The 23,124-nt window shown below is 43.0% G+C and overlaps 1 protein-coding gene across 1 annotated transcript in view; it reads right to left on the bottom strand.

Annotated features, from left to right (window-relative positions):
• Nucleotides 1-8,354: 8,354 nt before the first annotated feature.
• Nucleotides 8,355-23,124, bottom strand: part of prkd3 (protein kinase D3) — a 60,676-nt gene continuing 45,906 nt past the window's right edge. The window contains exons 5-17 of the mRNA XM_036962416.1: nt 22,738-22,930; nt 22,525-22,602; nt 22,244-22,424; nt 20,746-20,947; nt 15,051-15,327; nt 12,705-12,760; nt 12,204-12,276; nt 11,925-12,031; nt 11,633-11,794; nt 10,829-10,927; nt 10,448-10,715; nt 9,922-10,007; nt 8,355-9,737 (exon numbers count right to left, since the gene is read on the bottom strand). Of these exons, the coding sequence (XP_036818311.1) occupies nt 9,564-9,737; nt 9,922-10,007; nt 10,448-10,715; nt 10,829-10,927; nt 11,633-11,794; nt 11,925-12,031; nt 12,204-12,276; nt 12,705-12,760; nt 15,051-15,327; nt 20,746-20,947; nt 22,244-22,424; nt 22,525-22,602; nt 22,738-22,930 (1,956 nt within the window). The 3' untranslated portion in view covers nt 8,355-9,563. The remainder of the gene's footprint in view (nt 9,738-9,921; nt 10,008-10,447; nt 10,716-10,828; nt 10,928-11,632; nt 11,795-11,924; nt 12,032-12,203; nt 12,277-12,704; nt 12,761-15,050; nt 15,328-20,745; nt 20,948-22,243; nt 22,425-22,524; nt 22,603-22,737; nt 22,931-23,124) is intronic.

The following is a 23,124-nucleotide window of genomic DNA, read 5'->3' as shown; positions in this document are numbered from 1 at the left end:
AGGTAAAGTAACTGAAAGCCACCCTACCTGTCATAATTGATAAACACAAAGTTAATTTCACAAATCAAATCAAATCAGATTTTGCAACAACACATCATCAGTAGGGTAAAACAAACTGAAATCATCACTGGAGATCATACTGTTCTTCCACATTCTTAAAATTAAAACGGCAATAAAAAAAGTATTTTTTGAAATAACAAAAAAATATAAATTGTTGTTGGAAGATATGGGTATGGTGAATTATTTGTCAACCATAAAACACCTAATGTGGTACACACAATTAATAATATAAAAATAACTGATTATCTTAAAATGGAAAAATTGTCACATATATGGTTCTTCGTCTGTAGGATTCAAATGATGGAACTTTATGGAACAAATCAGTCATTTTCTGTCGAACTGGGATTCCTGGGAGTGCCTTCTGATGAAGATCATCAAAGGTAAGTGAATGTTTATGGTGTTGTTTCTACCTTTGTTGATTCCAAAATGGCGGCTATTCCTCTGACTGTTTTGGGTTCTGAGCGCCGTTCTCAGATAATGCTTTTTCTGTAAAGTTTTTTTGAAATCTGACACAGCGGTTGCATTAAGGAGAAGTCTATCTTTAATTCTGTGAATAACACTAGTGTCTTTTATCAATATTTATTATGAGTATTTCTAAAAAATCACTGGATGTTTTGGAGTCAAAACATTACTGCACGTAACACGCCAATGTAAACTGAGATTTTTGGATATAAATATGCACATTATCGAACAAAACATACATGTATTGTGTAACATGAAGTCCTATGAGTGTCATCTGATGAAGATCATCCGAGGTCAGTGATTAAGACTCCTATCTTTGGCTGGAAAAATGGCTGAATGTTTTTTCGACTTGGCGGTGATCTAACATATGTTGTGCTTTAGCTGTAAAGCATTTTTGAAATCGGACACGATGGGTAGATTAACAATATGTTTATCTTTCATTTGCTGTATTGGACCTGTTAATGTGTGAAAGTTAAATATTTCTAAAAACTATTTGAATTTTGTGCGCTGCCTTTTCAGCGGAATGTTGTCGAGGTGTTCCACTAGAGGAACCCCTGCAATATGAGAACAATTAGAACTTCTTCTGAGGGTGGTGGCTGATGAGAGAAACCAAGAAGAGGAACCCCAACAACAGTCTGACTAACCATCTTGCAATACACATAGTCTCTTTGTGGAGCTTAGTGTTTAGTTGACTCTAATGTTGTATACTGTTCAGAAGGTCAAATAAATCTTATCTGAATGTTCCCTAGCTCAATTAGATTCTGAGACAACAGAATGTTTAAAAAAAAATTAAAAACTTTTACCCCTTTTCCTCCCCAATTATTAGTAGTTACTGTCTTGTCTCATCGCTGCAACTCCCATACAGACTCGGGAGAGGCGAAGGTCGAGAGCCATGCGTCCTTGAAACACAACCCAACCAAGCCACACTGCTTCTTAACACAGCCCACATCCAACCCAGAAGCCAGCCGCACCAATGTGTCGGAGGAAACACCGTACACCTAGCGACCTGGTCAGCGTGCACTGTGCCCTGCCTGCCACAGGAGTCGCTAGTGCACGATGAGACAAGGATATGCCGGCCAAACCCTCCCTAACCCGGACGACACTGGGCCAATTGTGCGTCAACCCATGGGATTCCCGGTCGCAGCCGGCTGCGACAGAGCCTGGGCTCAAACCCAGAGCCTCTGGTGGCACAGCAGAGCTAGACCACTGCACCACCCGGGAGGCCAGAAGTACATGTTTATACGTGATGCACCAGAATGATATACAACTCAAACAAAATGTATTCTCTTAGCAGTCAAATAAAATAAGTTCTCCTGTTTTGACCCCATAGGAAAAAGTTCAGAGCGTATAGCCATGGGTTTCTCTGCTGATATGTACCTCTAGGCTACCTTTGGAGAGTTGTGTAGTACATGGTTCCCAATGTCTAATAAAATCTGTTAGCATTGTTGTGTCAGGGTGAACAGGGTCAGTGAGCCTCATGTTGCTGGCCACATCTTGAAGCGATTTCAGTGGAGCTGATAGTCAAGAGCTTTATCAAAGAGCTCGTCAGCTTGAGAGGAGGGGGAGGCTCACCAGTAGCAATTAGATGATTGAGTTACAGTGAGCCTGTTGTGATTGCAAACTCTGCCAATGATCATTTTGGAGCCTTCAGAGACATTTGAGACCTCAAGGCACTTGGTAAACTATGGCTGGCTGGCTATTTTAACTTCCTGGTAAAGTGACTCTTAGAAGATCTACATTGTGCCTATTGCCTCTCCCCCTCATCTCCTTACTCCCCTGTGGTAGGCACAACACAGGCTGCTGCTCCAAATGCTCTGTGGTTCAACAATTACATCCATGCTGAAAATGGGATTTGACATGTGGTGCCATTATAATGGAGAAGTTAAGTCCTCCCTCCCTCACTCACTCACACATACACACACGAAAACACACACACGTGCGCACACACACACAAGCGAACACACACACACGCACACATTATGTTCTATTCTACTGCATTATATTCTGTTTTATTCTACTGTATTCTATTCTAACCCCATGTTTACTGTAACTTGGGACGCAAATGATTGTGACATATCATCTAACCATGCATTACACTACAGAATTGTTAAATATTCGATTCTGATTGGCTTGAAGTGCATTCTACATTTGGGTATGCTTTAATATATCAGTGTGACAGATTCACTTTACCGACCGTGTCTCAGGTAAACCTACAGTCTTGCGCTTTTATCTGCTCAACGACCGCGGAGTGAAGGAAAAGCAGCCAACAAGTGCTCAGCATATGTGGGAACTCCTTCAAGACTGTTGGAAAAGCATTCCTCATGAAGTTGGTTGAGAGAATGCCAAGAGCATGCAAAGCTGTCATCAAGGCAAAGGGTGGCTACTTTGAAGAATATAAAATATATTTAGATTTGTATAATACTTTTGTTGGTTACTACATGATTCAATGTGTTATTTCATAGTTGTAATGTCTTCACTATTATTCTACAATGTAGAAAATTGTAAAAATAAAGAAAACCCCTTGAATGAGTAGGTGTGTCCAAACTTTCGACTGGTACTGTATACAGTGAGGCAAAAAAGTATTTAGTCAGCCACCAATTGTTAAAATACTTATTTTCCACCATAATTTGCAAATAAATTCATTAAAAATCCTACAACGTGATTTTCTGGATTTTTTTTCTCATTTTGTCTATCATAGTTGAAGTGTACCTATGATGAAAATTACAGGCCTCTCTCATCTTTTTAAGTGGGAGAACTTGCACAATTGGTGACTGACTAAATACTTTTTTGTCCCACTGTATATGAAAATCATGTTTTTGTCGACACTGGGCCTTTAACATAGCATATGGCTGAAGTAACAGTAATGCTAATTATTTTTATTTTGTCCCACAGGCCATTTAACCAGAGTGGATTCCTTTGAATCTGTAAGAAGATTTTTCAGCATGTTTGATGCCATTCCATTTGCGCCGTTCCGGCCATTATTATGAACCGTTCTCCCCTCAGCAGCCTCCTGTGTCCATAGTACAATATACAGTACATATTTATTGAGAAATATAACAGAAATGTAACAAAAATAGCATCATTTTCTGAGCTACGTATACTACATCTCTTGGCAATTTGTTAACACTTTACTGGTCAAACACATTAGCAGTTATCAGGTACAATTGATTTCTTAAAGACATTTATATAAACTATCCTCCTACTGTAAAGCATGGATTTACAGAATGAGTTAAACCTTTATTCAAATTACATATCAGCCATCAGTCTCTAGCTACATGAACATGAGCTACACCTTTAAACTGGAACTGAGCTACACCTTTAAACTGAGTGACACCTTTAAAATGCATCTGAGCGACACCTTTAAAATGCAACTGAGCTACACCTTTAAACTGAGTGACACCTTTAAAATGCAACTGAGCGACACCTTTAAACTGGAACTGAGCTACACCTTTAAACTGAGTGACACCTTTAAAATGCAACTGAGCGACACCTTTAAACTGGAACTGAGCTACACCTTTAAACTGAGTGACACCTTTAAAATGCAACTGAGCTACATCTTTAAACTAAGCGACAGCTTTAAACTGGAACTGAGCTACACATTTAAACTGAGCTACAACTTTAAAATGAGCGACACCTTTAAAATGGAACTGAGCTGCACATTTAAACTGAGCAGCACTTAAAATGCAACTGAGCTACACCTTTAAAATGGATCTGAGCTGCACCTTTAAAATGGATCTGAGCTGCACCTTTAAACTGAGCAGCACTTAAAATGTAACTGAGCTACACCTTTAAAATGGAACTGAGCTGCACCTTTAAAATGGATCTGAGCTACACCTTTAAAATGCAACTGAGCTACACCTTTAAAATGGATCTGAGCTACACCTTTAAAATGCAACTGAGCTACACCTTTAAAATGGATCTGAGCTGCACCTTTAAACTGAGCAGCACTTAAAATGTAACTGAGCTACACCTTTAAAATGGAACTGAGCTGCACCTTTAAACTGAGCGACACCTTTAAAATGCAACTGAGCTGCACCTTTAAACTGAGCGACACCTTTAAACTGGAAGTGATATGCACTCTTTTGGAAGGTGAGGTTGATGATGGGTCTTCTTGGGTGTGTGATGCTAGCAAGGCTGCATATCTGGATCCTGCTTGTACAAGTTCGCTATAGCTTAAGGCAGTTGAGGTCAAAGCGATTAAATCATGCTGTAAAGTCAAACTGAGAATTTGGATTTGAGTGTTAGACAAATCTAGTTTTATGACACACAGAAACTGAGACTCAATAGGCATGTAAAAGAAGTAGAGTTTTTTATTAAATTTGTATGTACTAAAATATACAAAAACACTGACACCTGCCAATCCAGCGGCAACACGGACAGGAACAGGAGAATGGAGAAAAGATCCACCTACATTCTCCCAAAATAACGCTGTTAGGGCCTGAACCCATTCCAACACCATAGGCTTTAGGCTACATGTTTGTCTAGGGACTGTTTGAAATGGACACAGGCATTGAAATGTAGTTAATGGTCATCATAACCGAATGTTAGGTGTAACATCTTTTGGTAACCTTGGAGGACACATACAGTACTTAAAAACAGTACAGGAATGTTAGAGACACGAACAGCCCAGTGCACTTTAAGTATTCCAGAAGTAAGGGTGTTTTAACTGTGATATTCAAAATAAACTAAAGTAAAGAAATGAAACAATCTTGAACATTTTGTAGAAAAACACAGTACAAATATGTTTTGTATAGGCAATTTTTTCCATACACTGTCAAGACACTCACCAAAGAGTAAAATGTGTTTCTCGTCTCTCAATTTGCTTCACTAATTCAAATGAAAAAAATAGGGCAATGGTGTATACCTTGAACCCATGCTTGGTATAAGCGTTCATCATGCCAATATGGAGCCCTTGTAATGAAGGCTTGGTCCCATGATGAGCTCCTGTATTGAGATCATTGTTGTTCGTATAACCAAGCCTCTTTCACATACAGTTGAAGTCGGAAGTTTACATACACCTTAGCCAAATACATTTAAACTCAGTTTTTCACAATTCCTGACATTTAATCCTAGTAAAAATGTATTGTCTTAGGTCAGTTAGGATCACCATTTTATTTTAAGAATGTGAAATGTCAGAATAATAGTAGAGAGAATTATTTATTTCAGCTTTTATTTATTTCATCACATTCCCAGTGGGTCAGAAGTTTACATACACTCAATTATTATTTGGTAGCCTTGCCTTTAAATAGTTTGACTTGGGTCAAACGTTTTGGGTAGCCTTCCTCAAGCTTCCCACAATAAGTTGGGTGAATGTTGACCCATTCCTCCTGACAGAGCTGGTGTAACCGAGTCAGGTTTGTAGGCCTCATTGCTCGCACACACTTTTTCAGTTCTGCACACAAGTTTTCGATGGGATTGAGGTCAGGGCTTTGTGATGGCCACTCCAATACCTTGACTTTGTTGTCCTTAACCTGTCTAGGACTGGGGTTCCGCTCGCCAACAGCCAATGAAATTGCATGGCGCCAAATTCCGTCAACAGAAAGCTCATAATTCAATTTTCTCAAACATACAAGTATTAGGCACCAGTTTAATGATACAATTCTTGTTAATCCAACCACAGTGTCCGATTTCAAACAAAAAAAAATTCGGCGAAAACAGAACATATCATTATGTTAGGTCAGCAACTAGTCACAGAAAGCATACAGCGATTTTCCAAGCAAAGAGAGGAGTCACAAAAAGCAGAAATATTGATAAAATGAATCACTAACCTTTGATATTCTTCATCAGATGACACTCCCGGGACAACATGTTACACAATAGATGTATGTTTTGTTCGATCAAGTTCATATTTATATCCAAAAACCTTTGCCTCCAAAACATCCCGTGAATTTGCACAGAGACACATCAAATCACAGAAATGCTCATAATAAACATTAATAAAAGATACAAGTGTTATTCACAGAAATAACTTTACGGAAAAAGCAAACCATGCAATAATCTGAGTACGGTGCTCAGATGACATACACAACCCAAGAATATATCCGCCATGTTGGAGTCAACATAAGTCAGAAATAGCATTATAAATATTCACTTACCTTTGATGATCTTCGTCAGAATACACTCGCAGGAATCCCAGTTCCACAATAAATGTTTGATTTGTTCCATAAAGTCCATCATTTATGTCCAAATTTCTCCTTTTGTTAGGGCGTTTAGTAAACAAATCAAAACTCACGAGGCGCGGGCAAGTCTAGCGGAAATGTCGGAAGAAAATTCCAAAAAGTTATATTACTGGTCGTAGAAACAAATCAAACAATGTATTGAATCAATCTTTAGGATGTTTTTATCAAAAATGTTCAATAAATGTCCCAACCGGAGGATTAATTTGTCTGTAGAAAAGCAATGGAAAGAGAGGTAACTTTCTCATGACCGCTCGTCACAAGACCGAGGCTTCTGGCAGACCTCTGACTCATTCCCCTCTCATTCAGCCCCCCTTCACAGTAGACGCCTGAAACAACGTTTAGTGGAAGCCACATCTAGTGGTAGCCTTAGGAAGTGCAAGAGACCCATATCCCACTGTATATTCAATAGGGGCTGAGTTGAAAACCTACAAACCTTGGATTTTTTCTCAGGTTTTTGCCTGCCATATGAGTTATGTTATACTCACAGACATCATTCAAACAGTTTTAGAAACTTCAGAGAGTTTTCTATCCAATACTACTAATAATATGCATATATTAGCATCTGGGACTGAGTAGAAGGCAGTTTACTCTGGGCACGCTTTTCAACCAAACGTGAAAAGAAGAAGAAGTTAAGCCATTTTCCCACAACTTTGGAAGTATGCTTGTGGTCATTGTCCATTTGGAAGACCCATTTACGACCAAGCTTTAACTTCCTGACTGATGTCTTGAGATGTTGCTTCAATATATCCACATCCACATTTTCCTCCTCATCCTATTTTGTGAAGTGCACCAGTCCCTCCTGCAGCAAAGCACCCCCACAACATGATGCTGCCACCCCTGTGCTTTACGGTTGGGATGGTGTTCTTCAGCTTGCAAGCCTCCCCCTTTTTCCTCCAAACATAACGATGGTCATTATGGCCAAACAGTTTTGTTTCATCAGACTAGAGGACATCTCTCCAAAAAGTATGATCTTTGTCCCCATGTGCAGTTGCAAACCATAGTCTGGCTTTTTTATGGAGGTTTTGGAGCAGTGGCTTCTTCCTTGCTGAGCGGCCTTTAAGGTTATGTCGATATAGGACTCGTTTCACTGTGGATATAGATACTTTGTACCTGTTCCCTCCAGCATCTTCACACGGTCCTTGCTGTTGTTCTGGGACTGATTTGTAATTTTCGCACCAAAGTATGTTCATCTCTAGGAGACAGAACGTGTCTCCTTCCTGAGCGGTATGACGGCTGCGTGGTCCCATGGTGTTTATACTAGCGTACTATTGTTTGCACAGATGAATGTGGTACCTTCAGGCGTTTGTAAATAGCTCCCAAGGATGAACCAGACTTGTGGAGGTCTACAATTTTATTTTCTGAGGTCTTGGCTGATTTATTTTGATTTTCCCATGATGTCAAGCAAAGAGGCACTGAGTTTGAAGGTAGGCCTTGAAATACACCCACAGGTACACCTCCAATTGACACAAATTATGTCAATTAGCCAATCAGAAGCTTCTAAAGCCATGACATAATTTTCCAAGCTGTTTAAAGGCACAGTCAACTTAGTGTATGTAAACTTCTGACCCACTGGAATTGTGATACAGTGAATTATAAGTGAAATAATCTGTCTGTAAACAATTGCTGGAAAAATTACTTGTATCATGCACAAAGTAGGTGTCCTAACCGACTTGCCAAAACTATAGTTTGTTAACAAGAAATTTGTGGAGTGGTTGAAAAATGAGTTTTAATGACTCCAACCTCAGTGTATGTAAACTTCCGACTTCAACTGTAGATAGCTACTGTAATACCTTGAGGGGTAGTGGCCCCATCACCAGGTTTGGCTCGAACCCTGCTTGGAATGTACAATAGTCAAGCCACTTTCTAGACAACGAAGTAGAGTGAACCACAACGATAAGACAACCATTAGAAAAACAGATGAGTTATTGGTCATGAGAAGACAGGGAAATTGAAGATGAATAATATCAATTAGCTGGATTCAGTCTTTGGTCCCTGCACCTTTTGATTTACTTGCTCACTGTTTATGACAGGTGCTCTACTAAAGGCTTTGCATTGTAGCCATTTTCATAATCTCTATGCTACTCACCTAGGCATTACTGTATCAAGCTCTTAGCACAAACTTTAAGTTATGTTGTAGTCAACACTTTCTGTCATTCTGTCATTCTCTCTAGAGAACCTGATGTAGCAGCTTTAACTTTTCAAATTGTTAGACTTGATGGTAGCATAGTGCAAAAATCTACCTCCCATTAGTAAAGTACAACATCTACATGCAAATGATAGCTCCAGTTTCATACTGTCAAAGGACATGGTTTCAAAACTGTCTTGGAATAAGCACAAAGTTGTGTTTGCAAATACCTACGCATTCCAATCTTTCTGTGGATACAAATCCCTTGTGATAAGTGCCCTTTAAGCTCACTAATCTGTAAGCCCTTCACAGGTAGAATGGCATACCATTACTCACTCCTAATGTTAAGGAAATTATATCCCTTCAACTTTAATTGTCCTTTGGTTTATAATAAGGATGCTTTTCCCAAAAGGACCAATGAAGTTGAGCTGGAATGATTCTATAAGATAAGGAAAAAAAAGAAAGAAAAAAAAAGAAATGTCTTTCTCCCAAAGTTTTTGGTTCCACTGCGGTGTCCTAAAGAAACAGGGGCCTCCCCAGAGCCACCTGTCTGCTCCCTGTGGCAGTATGTCTAACCACAGAGTCTTGGGTCAGAATCCCCTGTCACACAGTCCCTGCACAGGGGTGTCTGACCCTTTCCCAACCAGTTTTAGAGGGAATGCTTCCAAAGGTCAACAACCTGCAGAGGTTCCTGATGTTTTCCTCTTGGCCACACCCGTAACCTGGCCTCCTGGCCACTAGGGGCCCTCCTCCATATCGTCCAGGTTGGGTGCCATAATGAAGTGTTTAGGGTGGACCAGGCTATGCTCGTCTGCATGCTCCTCCCAGCGCACATCGTCACTCTCGTGGGTGATGTAACGCTCGCCACGCCGTGTCTCAAACTCCCTGAGGTCCAACCACGTCTGGTAGTCCTGAGAGAGAGAGAAAGAGAGAGGGGGAGAGGGAGTGAGGGAGAGGGAGGGGGAAGCAGGAGTTACAGCAGGGAACCAATACAATAATGTCTGCCTTGTTCTAGGTCACATCATGAAATGTGTGTGAATGTTTTGTTAGATGTGCCTGTGCACTGCTTACAGTATAATTAAGCTATTATAATACCTGTAGCCAAGGATGGCTGAGGGACTTGTCCACACTGTACCGCTTCCTCATCTTCACTTGTAGGAGGTTGTTAATGAGATCTGTAGCTGTGAGAGGAATAGAGATGTAATGTTAGTCTCAAAGTGAGAGGTAGACATTAAACATCAGTGCTGTCTCTCTACCCACACGTCTGGATCTACCAGCGTGGTTTTCAGACCCTGCGGCTCTTTGACTTTTCTGTTGTGTGTGGTTTACATGAATCACTGACAACTCTCCCGAGCTGCCCCAAATAAATATCCCCCACATACACCTACAATAGTGGATATGAAAAACCATAGTGCAACCTGGTATACAAGTGATAACTAAGACAAAATAACTTCCAGTTGCTTCAAATGACTGCTTGTCGTATCACACCATTGGTCTACTTCTTTAGCTGTATGACTGGACTCATTAGTTGCGCTGCACGCTTTACAGAGATGTTTGTCCTCATTTGTCTTCCTTAGCATTCATGCATTTGAATATTATTCAAGCAGGTCTTTCCTCCTACCATCTGCAGAGATCTCCTTCCATGGCTGGGGTGGGTACATGAAGGCAGCGTTCTGGATCTGGTCGTTAATGTCCTCGTCCTCGTTGAAGGGGAATGTCCCGCTCAGGCTGACGTAAACGATGACCCCCACAGACCACATGTCCAGGGAGCGGTTGTAGCCCTTACTACGCAGCACCTCTGGGGCCAGGTAGGCCGGGGTACCCACCACCGAACGCCTGAACGACTTCTCACCGATGATACGGGCAAAGCCAAAGTCACACAGTTTAACCTGCCGGGACACACAACACAATGCTTCATTGTCTCCCCCATACACATACAAGCAATATTTTGTTAGAAAGATAGCAAACTTGTCTGACAGGTGAGATGTTGCATGTTGGTTACCTGTGGGAAGGGTTCTGCTGAGGCCAGCAGCACGTTCTCGGGCTTCAAATCACAGTGGACGATGTTCTTGAAATGCAGATGTCTCAAAGCCACCAGGATCTGTTACAGAAAATAGCCCAACCCTCATGGGTTAGCGAGATCAGACCACATAATATCACTCAATGATCTCCTCATATAACAGTATGGACTCCCTCACAGAATATAATGTAATGGATAATGAGAGCTGCATAACTATTTTAGTAGTTCACTAAGCTATTTCTAGGGTGGTCACTTTCCTAGTTTCCATATGGACACATGACCTCATCACTGTCTCCTCTCTGCTGTAGTGGAATCATCAACTGTAGCTGCTTGCGCTGCATGCAACTCCAACAACTCCATGCTGCTGCCCAACTCCTGACAAAGTCCTGTTAAACCACATCAGAGCCGGACCTGCTGCTGTTCATTTTCATGTGCAGCTCCATGCCTAATGAACCCGCTCCCGTTTGGCCCCGGGGCCCCTCTCTTCTAATGAGCCCACAGACCAGAGACCAGGCAGCAGGGCAGAACAGCGCACCACTACGGCACCGCAGGCTGTAATCCAGCAGGAGGGACACGGCCATGATGCCATCCAGACCAGCCTGTTCCGTAAACAATCCCCCCGTATCCATACACCACAAGAACAAACAGGCCCAGGGCTGAGTCTATTACTGCTTATATAGACTACCACACCACGAGAGAGAGGGGGAGGGAGGATGAGAGAAAGTGGGGGAAAGATGAGGAAGGACAGAGAAATAGAGGGGACGGAAGTTAGAGAGAAAGACAGACCTGTGTGACCAGGAACTTGGTGATGCGTTCTGGGAGCTTGCTCTTCTCACTGGACAGGATCATCTCCAGCATGTCTCCATGGAGTTTCTCCATGACAACAAACACCCTCTCAGGCGTCTCGAACATACACTCCAGATTGACGATACCAGGATGGTGAAGGTTCTAAACGAGGGAACAAACCTTTAGCTTCAACACTCCATACTGTACCATGTTACAGTTTCACTGTTTGAAAATCAGCAAGAATGACTACTGTATACATCTGACTGGTACAGCATGAGGGTCTATGTGTTACCTGGAGAATGGCCACTTCGTTCCTCAGTTGGCTCTCCTGCTTGGTGGGAAACCTCATCTTGTCAATCACCTTGATTGCCACATCTCTTCCAGTCTTTCTGTGTTTCCCTGCCAACAGAAATAAATAATGAGTCAACATGTACTTATATTGTATACTGTATAGTATCATAAAGATAGATGTGAGTACCTGGCATAAAGTGGATGTGTGTTTTGGTTTGGGTTGAGAGAATACATTATGTTTAGTTGCAATACATCAAAACATGGATATCCAGGCACACACCTCCATACACAATCCCAAACTGTCCAGATCCTAGCACCTCATCAGAGAAGATCTGGTATACAGAGCTGATATCCTACAGAGAGGGAAACACTTCTGTATTACTGCAGTTTATTATCTTAAAGGGTATTACTAGTGCTAATATACATTAAACTGTGGATGTATTCTGCTATATCATTGTTGGATAGATGCTGTTGTATTGGTATGGTCATTGATATGACAAATGGGTCACTTTCACTCAATGCACAAGTACAGTACGTATAAGAATCCCCCTTTCCCATAAGTGTATGAGTGACTTCCTTCATTTGTTTTAAATATAGATTTTTTTTACAATGGACAATGTTGAATGGTCCATGAAGAATACAGAAGTATCAGATTTGTTTTTTACGACTGCACACACACGCGCACACACATATATACAGCTGAGAAATTGAGCAAGATTGAACACACACAAACACAACTGAGAAATTGAGCAAGATGATCTGAAAAAGTGACCACACTCACCACATTCTCCTGTATCTGGCAGTTGGACACAGATATGCTGATAGACACCTCTTGTTCTAGAGGGGAAAACCAACGCAGTGTTTACTTTACACAACTGTACATTACAAATGCATAAAGGACCCAACGCATTCCTAATGAATCATAAACAGAGATGCATTTCTCACTTTTTTTTCAATGTCCTTCAAGCCTATCACAGCTATAACATTACATAAACAATAATGACCCTGTATAATTGATTGGGACAAATTCGTTTTTTCGAACAGCATAACTATGTGTTACATTTCATAGTTAAGGTTATGGGTGCCTCCTGAGGCCAATATTCAGTCACGAGGCTCCCAAGTCATGTCTTGCCAAACAATAAAACATAATTGTATAATCAAATAACAGAGTCTCAGCTTTCATCTTCTCTATGGACAACAAAGTATGCCCACCTGTACTTATTCATTGGCGAAGGACCATATTGTAGGACTGTAGGGCACAAGCCCTTGTTGTCATTTCAGAGTGGTTGGATATTGAGGGGTAGTGAGGTAGTGGGTCTCATCTGTTTGGCATTGCCACCCTCACCATATGCTTTACACCAGTAGGTACAGCCAGACAAATGGCCTCCGGGGACATATAGTACATGAGCTGGCAGGCAATGGCGCTCATTTAATCTCATATCTACTCTAACATGATTAATAAACATTAGAACCTGCTATGGTGATGGTGAGCACTGAACCAGAAGTGTGTTAATTTCATAACCGAAAGGGAACAAAAGACCACTCATCTGATTCGGCCATCTTCATTATTAGAATATGCATTAGTGTATTGGATGCGATGGAAGAGGAGCGCACATTTTAACACACACAGATAATCCGCTGAATCTATGTCAGGTTTCAGGTGTTGCACCATGTGCCCACAGGAGAGCGACCAGTTGAATGTGCCACCTTGGCTCTATAGCTTTTAAGACAGGCGTCTGCATCAGGCAAACCCGCAACTTGGTTATTTTGGTCGCCCCAAAGTTTTTAGTAAAAATGTTAAAGTAATCATGAACAAAAAAAATTGGAGTGAGGGGTAGTTAAAAAGACTCCAAAATCACCAGGAATTGAGCGAAACATTTGTTCAATTTAGGAAATGTGGTCCCAAGTATTCCCACAAAAAAATATATTTATATCTCACCTTAATCAAGGTTTGAAAATATTATTATTTTCAAATACATTCTCTTTTTGTACAATTTATTATAATTACGCCCAACCATCCAATCCAATCAAAAAACGCCCCGCCACTGGATCTAGTCGATCATCACCGTCATTATCATAATAATGATGATCAATTTGATTGGGTGGCAGGAAGCCTAGTGTTCAAATCTCAGCTCAGACGGGATAATCTGGTGCGGAGTGAGCCGCCACCCGGGGGTTTGCTGGCATCATCCTAGATACCACCGCCTGTTGTTGTGCCCTTGAGCAAGGCACTTAATATCCTATAATTGCTCCGGGGCGCTGACCCATTGCTTCCAGCCCTTCGGGCTATGAGTGTGTTTCTCAGAGGGTTGGGAGCAAAAAGACACATTTGCGTTCTTTGTACGTTAATGAACAACAAAGTACATCTTATCTTATTATCTTATGATTACAATCACAGGAGGTAAAAGGTCAACCATGGCTTCACAATTCAAGGCTTTGCTGTGTCTGAAGGCACAGTCATTTCTGATGATGCCTTTTTTTGTTATCTCAAAACAAGACTGACTGCTTTCTCACTCCAGAACATCACCTCACTTGACCTTAACTCAGGGCTCCCGAGTGGTGCAGGGGTCTAAAGCACTGCATCTCAGTGCTAGAGGCGTCACTACAGACTCTGGTTCGATTCCAGCCTGTATCACAACCGGCTGTGATTGGGAGTCCCATAGGGCGGCGCACAATTGGCCCAGCGTCGTCCGGGTTATGGTTTGGCCGGGGTAGGCCGTCATTGTAAATAAGAATTTGTTCTTAACTGACTTGCCTAGTTAAATAAAGGTTCAATTAAAAAAACTCAAAAAACTTGGGGATTCAAGCAGGGTCTCTCCTGACCCACTTCACACTCATGTAATATAACAAACCACTAAATTACCAATATCGGCAATGACCCATTTTATGGGCACAAATAGTACTATTTCCACTGCTCACATAAACTAATCTCATTCCACCTTTCCAGTGCTAGTGCCAATAGCTACAATATGTCAAATACATGTCAGTGCTACCTCTAATCGAAATAACTACCGTATACACTCTATGATCAGTAGCCTAAACCAGAGCAATAGCCAGTCAGTACAACTTCCAATAGCCATAGCCACATGTCTACCATGTTAACAGTAGAGAACGGTACTGTACTCACTGTGGTCCTTCCCCTGCCTGGCTGCGGTGGCCACACTGGGCTGGGGTGTGGCAGGCATCAGGGCCTGACGGATGGCCTTCTCCCAGCCCTGGGCCACCTCCATTCCCACGCCTGAGGCTGTCAGCGCGGGGCTGTGGTATTGGCCCCCGTTGTTCTCTCCAACGTAGTAGACCATGGTGGAGGTGATGATTTCAAAGCAGTGTGGGTTGCTGCCCTGGGCTAGGCTACTGAGGTCCCTCGACTGTTCCACCTGCAGGATCTCTGAGAGAGGGATCTCCTGGGGGCCATGAGGGAGGGGCAAGAGAGAGAAAGAAAGAGAGCGAGAGAAAGAAAGAGAGAGAGAGCGAAAGAGAGAGAAAGAAAGAAAGAGAGAAAGAGCAAGAAAGAGAGAGATCAGGATCATAACAGACAAAAACAAAGAAAGCCACGACATCACCGCTAGTGATTGGGGAGAGAGGGGCACAGAAGACAAATACAACCACGAATACAACCATGATACACAGAAAATACTAGTCCAGTGAATACTCAAAGACAAGAGAAAAACAGAGAAAGACAAGATTCACTGAATCAATTACTCACAAGATAGACAGTCAGATCAGACAGAAGCAGACACCAAATCCCCCGGGTAAAGTCAGAGGTAAGCGCTGAAAAATCTCCCTCAGCTTAGCACGCATATCAGAAAGAGTAATTTAAAGTGGGTCCTAGTCCCTTTCCACAGTGTAGTGTATCCACAGCCCCTGCCTAGTGCATAGCCTTTATCTGACAGCCCCTTAGAAGATATGTGGTGCAAAGGGCAGTTTGAGCACACTTTAAAAGTCCCCCTTCCCTCCAGTCTCACTGTCAAATGCAAATCAAAGAAGAAGGAGGAAGTCCCTAGCCAATAGGAGTCCCTGTAGTGCCTTGTCTCACCATCCTCCTCTCCTTTGGGTCCCCTGAGCGTGGCTCACCACAGAGTGTCATATGAAGTGGTTGTGGTTAGCAGGGCCGGCACACATGACCCAGGCCCGGGCCCATTGAAGAGAAGAGGCCCCATGATTACAAGGAAGGACACCAGACCCCTATCTGGGCATGAGCCGTCTCGCTGCCAGCCACCAAGACGTGAGACAGGGCGACTACCATCGGACACCAAAAACCTCAGGGATTGGGAGGGGAGAAGGTTTGGGTAATTTCAGTGAAGCCCCCTTACCCCCATAAAAGGGTTTTGGAAACCACAAGTACAGGGGTCTCGTCTTCAAAAAAGAAGCCTATATGACTTCCAAATGTAGAACAGGGCAGCCATCTGATGCGTCGCCACACAACCACCACCACTAATCAGATGACTGGAGGTAGAGAGAGAGGAGAGGAGGGGACAGCCACACGACAGTGGGCTAGGGGCTGAGAAGAACAGGAGAGAGAGATGCTGGGAAGATGGAGGGTGTGTCGGTTACAGCTAGTTTACCACTGGGAGAGTGGACCTCAGAGGTAGAAAATACCTATTAAACTTGTTGAAAATGGCAGCCCCAATGTGGGGATCAGGCGATCATACAAACACACGTAGCTAGAAACTGTAGCAACAGAAACCCTGTCACACTCCGTCACATCTCTAGCTGCAATCGGGGGAGGTGTCAAAGTGAAACAGCCATATGGTACAGAGGCTGGTACAGGCTCCCAGTTGCAAGGCTGTACTGAACATGTGGAAGCCTTTACACAGAGGGAACGAGGCCTGCCTGGATACCTCAGTCCCCAGTGTCTAATTAAACAGCTATTAAGCCCCTGTGGCATGGTAAAGACTGCCTACACCACTGGTGTCACCATGGAACTGTCACACACACTCTCTGAAGCTGGAGTTATAGCACTTGGAAATCATAATTACACAGTTCACTTTGTGTGTCAAATGTATTTGAACTGGACAAGAAAGGTTTATGGTGATGGTTTGGTAAGGCATTTGAAAGAGGATATCTGATATGGATGATGCAACAAGTTACAATGTATTTTAATAATGTGTTGAACATCCCATTTTTTTTATCAGATTTCCCCAGCAAAAACCCTTAACATTTTCAGAGTAAAATACTGCTGATGACAAACAAGGTGGCTACAGACAGAAGCAAAAGCCCTTTCACTTTGCAGCCACACAGAAATGTCAGTGGACTGCTTGTGAAACCACACGAGGCAGGCTGGGGGATTTTCTCTGTGTCACTGACCTCACTGTAGTTTACAACACAGCAGCCCCCATTATTCACACCACCACTGACACCATTACATTCAGCAGGATCTTTTACACACTGTACACACCAGACAATAAAACACATCTTGAAATATCAGAGACAAAAACAAATGGTAGATTTATTTAGGGGAAATTCAGTGTTTGGTTGAAACCACTCATTGGGTTGTAGACACTGTATAGACTCAGATAAATGTCAATGAATGGTCTATGGTTATGTTGTTCTGTGATATTTTTAATGGATTGTAAGAAAGTTCAATGTAAATGCAGACTCTCCATTTCATTCCACCATGCCTCTGTCTATGTCAGGCAATAGTTGTTCTGTGGTGTTCAAATCAAACACAAAGTTAATTTCCCAAATCAAATCAAATGTTATTAGTCACATGCGCCCAATACAACAGGTGTAGGCAGACGTTACAGTGAAATGCTGAATACAACAGGTGTAGGTAGACCTTACAGTGAAATGCTGAATACAACAGGTGTAGGTAGATCTTACGGTGAAATGCTGAATACAACAGGTGTAGGTAGACCTTACAGTGAAATGCTAACTTACAAGCCTCTAACCAACAATGCAGTTTAAGAAAATGGATAAGAATAAGAAATAAAAGTAACAAGTAATTAAAGAGCAGCAGCAAAATAACAATAGCGAGACTATATACAGGGGGGCATTAGTACAGAGTCCATGTGCGGGGGCACCGGTTAGTAGAGGTAATACGTACATGCAGGTAGAGTTATTAAAGTGACTATGCATACATGATAACAACAGAGTGTTGCAGCGGTGCAAAAGAGGGGAGGGCCAATGCAAATAGTTTGGGTAGCCATTTGATTAGGTGTTCAAGATTCTTATGGCTTGGGGGTAGAAGCTAGACTTGGCACTCCGGTACCGCTTGCCATGCGGTAGCAGAGAATAGTCTATGATTCTATGACATGATCTATGACATGATTCTATGATCTATGACAATTTTTAGGGCCTTCTTCTGACACCACCTGGTACAGAGGTCCTGGATGGCAGGAAGCATGGCCCCAGTGATGAACTTGAAGCTCTCAACCTGCTCCACTGCAGTCCAGTTGATGAGAATGGGGGCGTGCTCAGTCCTAATTTTCCTGTAATCCACAATCATCTCCTTTGTCTTGATCACGTTGTGGGAGAGGTTGTTGTCCTGCCACCAGACGGCCAGGTCTCTGACATATTCCCTATAGGCTGTCTCGTTGTTGTCGGTGATCAGGCTTACCACTGTTGTGTCATCAGCCTGGCCTTGCAGTCATGAGTGAACAGGGAGTACAGGAGGGGACTGAGCACACACCCCTGAGGGGCCCCTGTGTTGAGGATTAGCGTGGTGGATGTGTTGTTACCTACCTTTACCATCTTGGGGCGGCACATCAGGAAGTCCAGGATCCAGTTGCAGAGGGAGGTGTTTAGTCCCAGGGTCCTTAGCTTATTGATGAGCTTTGAGGGCGCTATGGTGTTGAACACTGAGCTGTAGTCAATGAATAGCATTCTCACATAGGTGTTCCTTTTGTCCAGGTGGGAAAGAGCAGTGTGGATTGCAATATAGATTGCATCATCTGTGGATCTGTTGGGGCGATATGCAAATTGGAGTGGGTCTATGGTTTCTGGGATAATGGTGTTGATGTGAGCCATGACCAGCCTTTCAAAGCACTTCATGGCTACAGACGTGAGTGCTACTGGTCGGTAGTTGTTTAGGCAGGTTACCTTTGTGTTCTTGGGCACAGGCACTATGGTGGTCTGCTTAAAACATGTTGGTATTACAGACTCGGACAGGGAGAGTTTGAAAATGTCACGGAAGACACTTGCCAGTTGGTCAGCACATGCTCACAATACACGTCCTGGTAATCCGTCTGGCCCTGCGGCCTTGTGAATATCTTACTCACATCGGCTGCGGAGAGTGTGATCACACAGTCTTCCAGAACAGCTGGTGCTCTCATGCATGTTTCAGTGTTATTTGCCTCGAAGCGAGCATAGAAGTAGTTTAGCTCGTCTTGTAGGCTCGTATCACTGGGCAGCTCTTGGCTGTGCTTCCCTTTTGAGTCTCTAATGGTTTGCTTGCTCTGCCACATCCGTTGAGCGTCAGAGCCGGTGTAGTACGATTCGATCTTAGTCCTGTATTGACGCTTTCCCTGTTTGATTGTTCGTTGGAGGGCATTGCGGGATTTCTTATAAGCTTCTGGGTTAGAGTCCCGCTCCTTGAAAGCGGCAGCTCTTTCCTTTAGCTCAGATGTTGCCTGTAATCCATGGCTCTGGTTGGGGCACGTATGTACAGTCACTGTGGGGACAACGTCATCGATGCACTTATTGATGAAGCCAATGACTGATGTGGTGTATTTCCCAATGCCATTGGAGGAATCCCGGAACATATACCAGTCTGTGCTTGCAAAACAGTCCTGTAGCTTAGCATCTGCTTCATTTGACCACTTTTTATTGATCTAGTCACTGGTGCTTCCTGCTTTAATTTTTGCTTGTAAGCAGGAATCAGGAGGATAGAATTATGGTCAGATTTGCCAAAGGGAGGGCGAGGGAGTTTTGTATGCGTCTCTGTGTGTGGAGTAAAGGTAGTCCAGAGTTGTTTCCCTCTGGTTTTACATTTAACATGTTGATAGAAATTTGGTAAAACGGATTTAAGTTTCCCTGCATTAAAGTCCCCGGCTACTAGGAGCGCCACCTCTGGGTGAGCGCTTCTTGTTTGCTTATGGCGGAATACAGCTCATTCAATGCTGTCTTGGTGCCAGTCTCTGACTGTGGTGGTATGTCAACAGCTACAAAAAATACAGATGAAAACTCTCAAGGTAGGTAGTGTGGTCTACAGTTTATCATGAGATACTCTACCTCAGGGGAGCAATAGCTTGAGACTTCCTTAGATATTGTGCACCAGCTGTTACTTACAAATATACATAGCCCGCCGCCCCTTATCTTACCAGACGACGCTGTTCTATCCTGCCGGTGCAGCGAATAACCAGCCAGCTGTATGTTGATAGTGTCATCGTTCAGCCACGTCTCTGTGAAACATTAGATATTACAGTTTTGAATGTCCAGTTGGTAGTTCAATCTTCCCTGTAGGTCATCCATTTTATTGTCCAAAGATTGCACGTTTGCTAGCAGAATGGAAGGAAGTGGGGGTTTATTCGATCGCCTACGAATTCTCAGAAGGCAGCCCGCCCTCCGGACCCTTTTTCTCTGCCTCCTCTTCACGCAAATCACGGGGATCCGGGCCTGTTCCCGAGAAAGCAGCATATTGTTCGCGTCGGCCTCGTCAGACTCGTTACTGAACAAAAGGATTCTGCCAGTCCGTGGTGAGTAATCGCAGTCCTGATGTCCAGAAGTTATTTTCGGTCATAAGAGATGGTAGCGACAACTTTATGTACAAAATAAGTAAAAAAATATGTTACAAACAATACAAATCAGCAAACAAAAAACACAATCGTTTGGGGGCACGTAAAATGTCTGCCTTCTTCTCCGGCACCACCTTGCTCTCTCACCTTATAAAACTTGGCTCCAGTGTCGTTCTGGAACAGGCTGAGGCTCTTGGTGTCCAGCCTCCAGTAGTGTCTCTTCCTCAGGTTGTCTCTGCTGGTGTAGTGGACCATCCAGCCCTCCCTCACCATGGTGGAGCTCCTCCTCTTGGTCTGTTTGATGGACTGGACCACCCGCATCAGAGGGATGTTACTGCTGGTGGATGGGCTGGACACACACACACACACACACACAGCTATTTTTATTAAAACATTTGTCACAAAGCACTTAGCAGCAACCTGGACCTGAGCAAAAAATGGAAAGGAAGCAAGGAAGAAGTTAGATTGATACAGTTGAAGTCGGAAGTTTACATACACCTTAGCTAAATATATTTAAACTCAGTTTTTCAAAATACCTGACATTGAATACAAGTAAAAATTCCCTGTCTTAGGTCAGTTAGGATCACCATTTTATTTTAAGTGTGTGAAATGTCAAAATAATAGAAGAGATTGATTTATTTCAGCTTATTCCCAGTGGGTCAGAAGTTTACATACACTCAATTAGTATTTGGTAGCATTGGCTTTAAATTGTTTAACGAGGGTAAAACGTTTCGGGTAGCCTTCCACAAGCTTCCCATAATAAGTTGGGTACATTTTGACCCATTCCTCCTGACAGAGCTGGTGTAACTGAGTCAGGTTTGTAGGCCTCCTTGCTCACACACGCTTTTTCAGTTCTGCCCACAAATTTTCTATAGGATTGAGGTCAGGGCCTTGTGATGGTCACTCCAATACCTTGACTTTGTTGTCCTTAAGCCATTTTGCAAGTATGCTTAGGGTCAATTGTCCATTTGGAAGACCCATTTGCGACCAAGCTTTAACTTCCTGATTGATGTCTTGAGATGTTGCTTCAATATATCCACATAATTTTTTGTTTTTGTTTCATCAGACCCAACATCCACTGGTAAACCTCCAATTGACTCAAGTTTCTTATATTTTTTTATTTTACCTTTATTTAACTAGGCAAGTCAGTTAAGAACAAATTCTTATTTTCAATGACAGCCTAGGAACAGTGGGTTAACTGCCTTGTTCAGGGGTTGAACGACAGATTTTTACCTTGTCAGCTCGGGGATTCGGTTACTAGTCCAACGCTCTAACCGCTAGGCTATCTGCTGCCTGTCAATTAGCGTATCAGAAGCTTCTAAAGCCATGACATCATTTTCTGGAATTTTCCAAGCTGTTTAAAGGCACAGTCAACTTAGTGTATGTAAACTTCTGACCCACCGGAATTGTGATACAGTGAATTATAAGTTAAATAATCTGTCTGTAAACAATTGTTGGAAACATTACTTGTGTCATGCACAAAGTAGATGTCCTAACCAACTTGCCAAAACTATAGATAGTTAATAAGAAATTTGGGGAGTGGTTGAAAAAAGTGTTTTAATGACTCCAACCTAAGTGTATGTAAACTTCCAACTTCAACTGTCTTTGTGTACACAACTATTACTCTATAAGTTAACGTAAATACCTGATGGTCTTGATGGGCTCCTCGTCCTTCTCGCGGTCCAGGAAAGGAGAGTCTATGTAGAACATCTTGTGTTCTGGGGTTGAAGGTTCCTCAGAGTCATCCAGTAGTCCTCTGGTGCTCTCCACATCACTACTATCCACCTCCATGGTACTGTCAGAGTCAGGTCCTGGGCTGGCAGGCTCTGTGGACACACACAACGACAGATGTGCTACTCAGCTACTGTATGACTCATGACATGGGCGTGATATCAATGTGAAATAAAACAGGTAAACAGAAACTACCTCCATTGAAGGAAACCTCGCCCAAGCAGTCTCTTGGTACCTTTGCTGCACACCGCTTATGGCAGTTGAATTTACAATCTGAAAAGAAAGTATGGAAAACATTGATTTAATAGCACAATCTGGAGCTCTAGCGACAGTAAGGTCAAGCGGTCAAGGCAGATAATGACCGAGGGGTATACAGAGAAACAGAGACAAAGGAAGGTAGGATATTACCTTTGCACTGCATGCCCTGGCGGAACAGGCCCTTGAGCAGCCGTTTGCAGTACTGACAAATGGTTGGCCGGGTGTAGGTGTGGATGGCGAAGGTGTGAGGCACCTTGACTCGCCCCAGCACCATCTTCTCCATCCAGATGGGCCGGCCACTCCACGACAGGATCCTCTTCCCTGCCTCCTGGTGGGAGCGCTGCTGCAGGGGACAGAGGGAAGGAGAGGAGGAGGTGGAAGGAAGGAAGAAAGGAGAGAGGGAAGGAGGGACAGATGGAACAAGTATGTGAACCAAGGTTAAGGGGGAGTGAGGAAGGAAGGACATAGCAAAAGAGGGAAGGAGGGGAGGGATGGCGTGTCCATTCAATGAGCGAGACAGCAACACAGTACAAAATA

Source organism: Oncorhynchus mykiss, chromosome 25 (genome assembly GCF_013265735.2).
Source record: "Oncorhynchus mykiss isolate Arlee chromosome 25, USDA_OmykA_1.1, whole genome shotgun sequence".
NCBI classification, from domain to species: Eukaryota; Metazoa; Chordata; class Actinopteri; order Salmoniformes; family Salmonidae; genus Oncorhynchus; species Oncorhynchus mykiss.
This window is presented reverse-complemented; position numbering and strand designations above follow the sequence as displayed.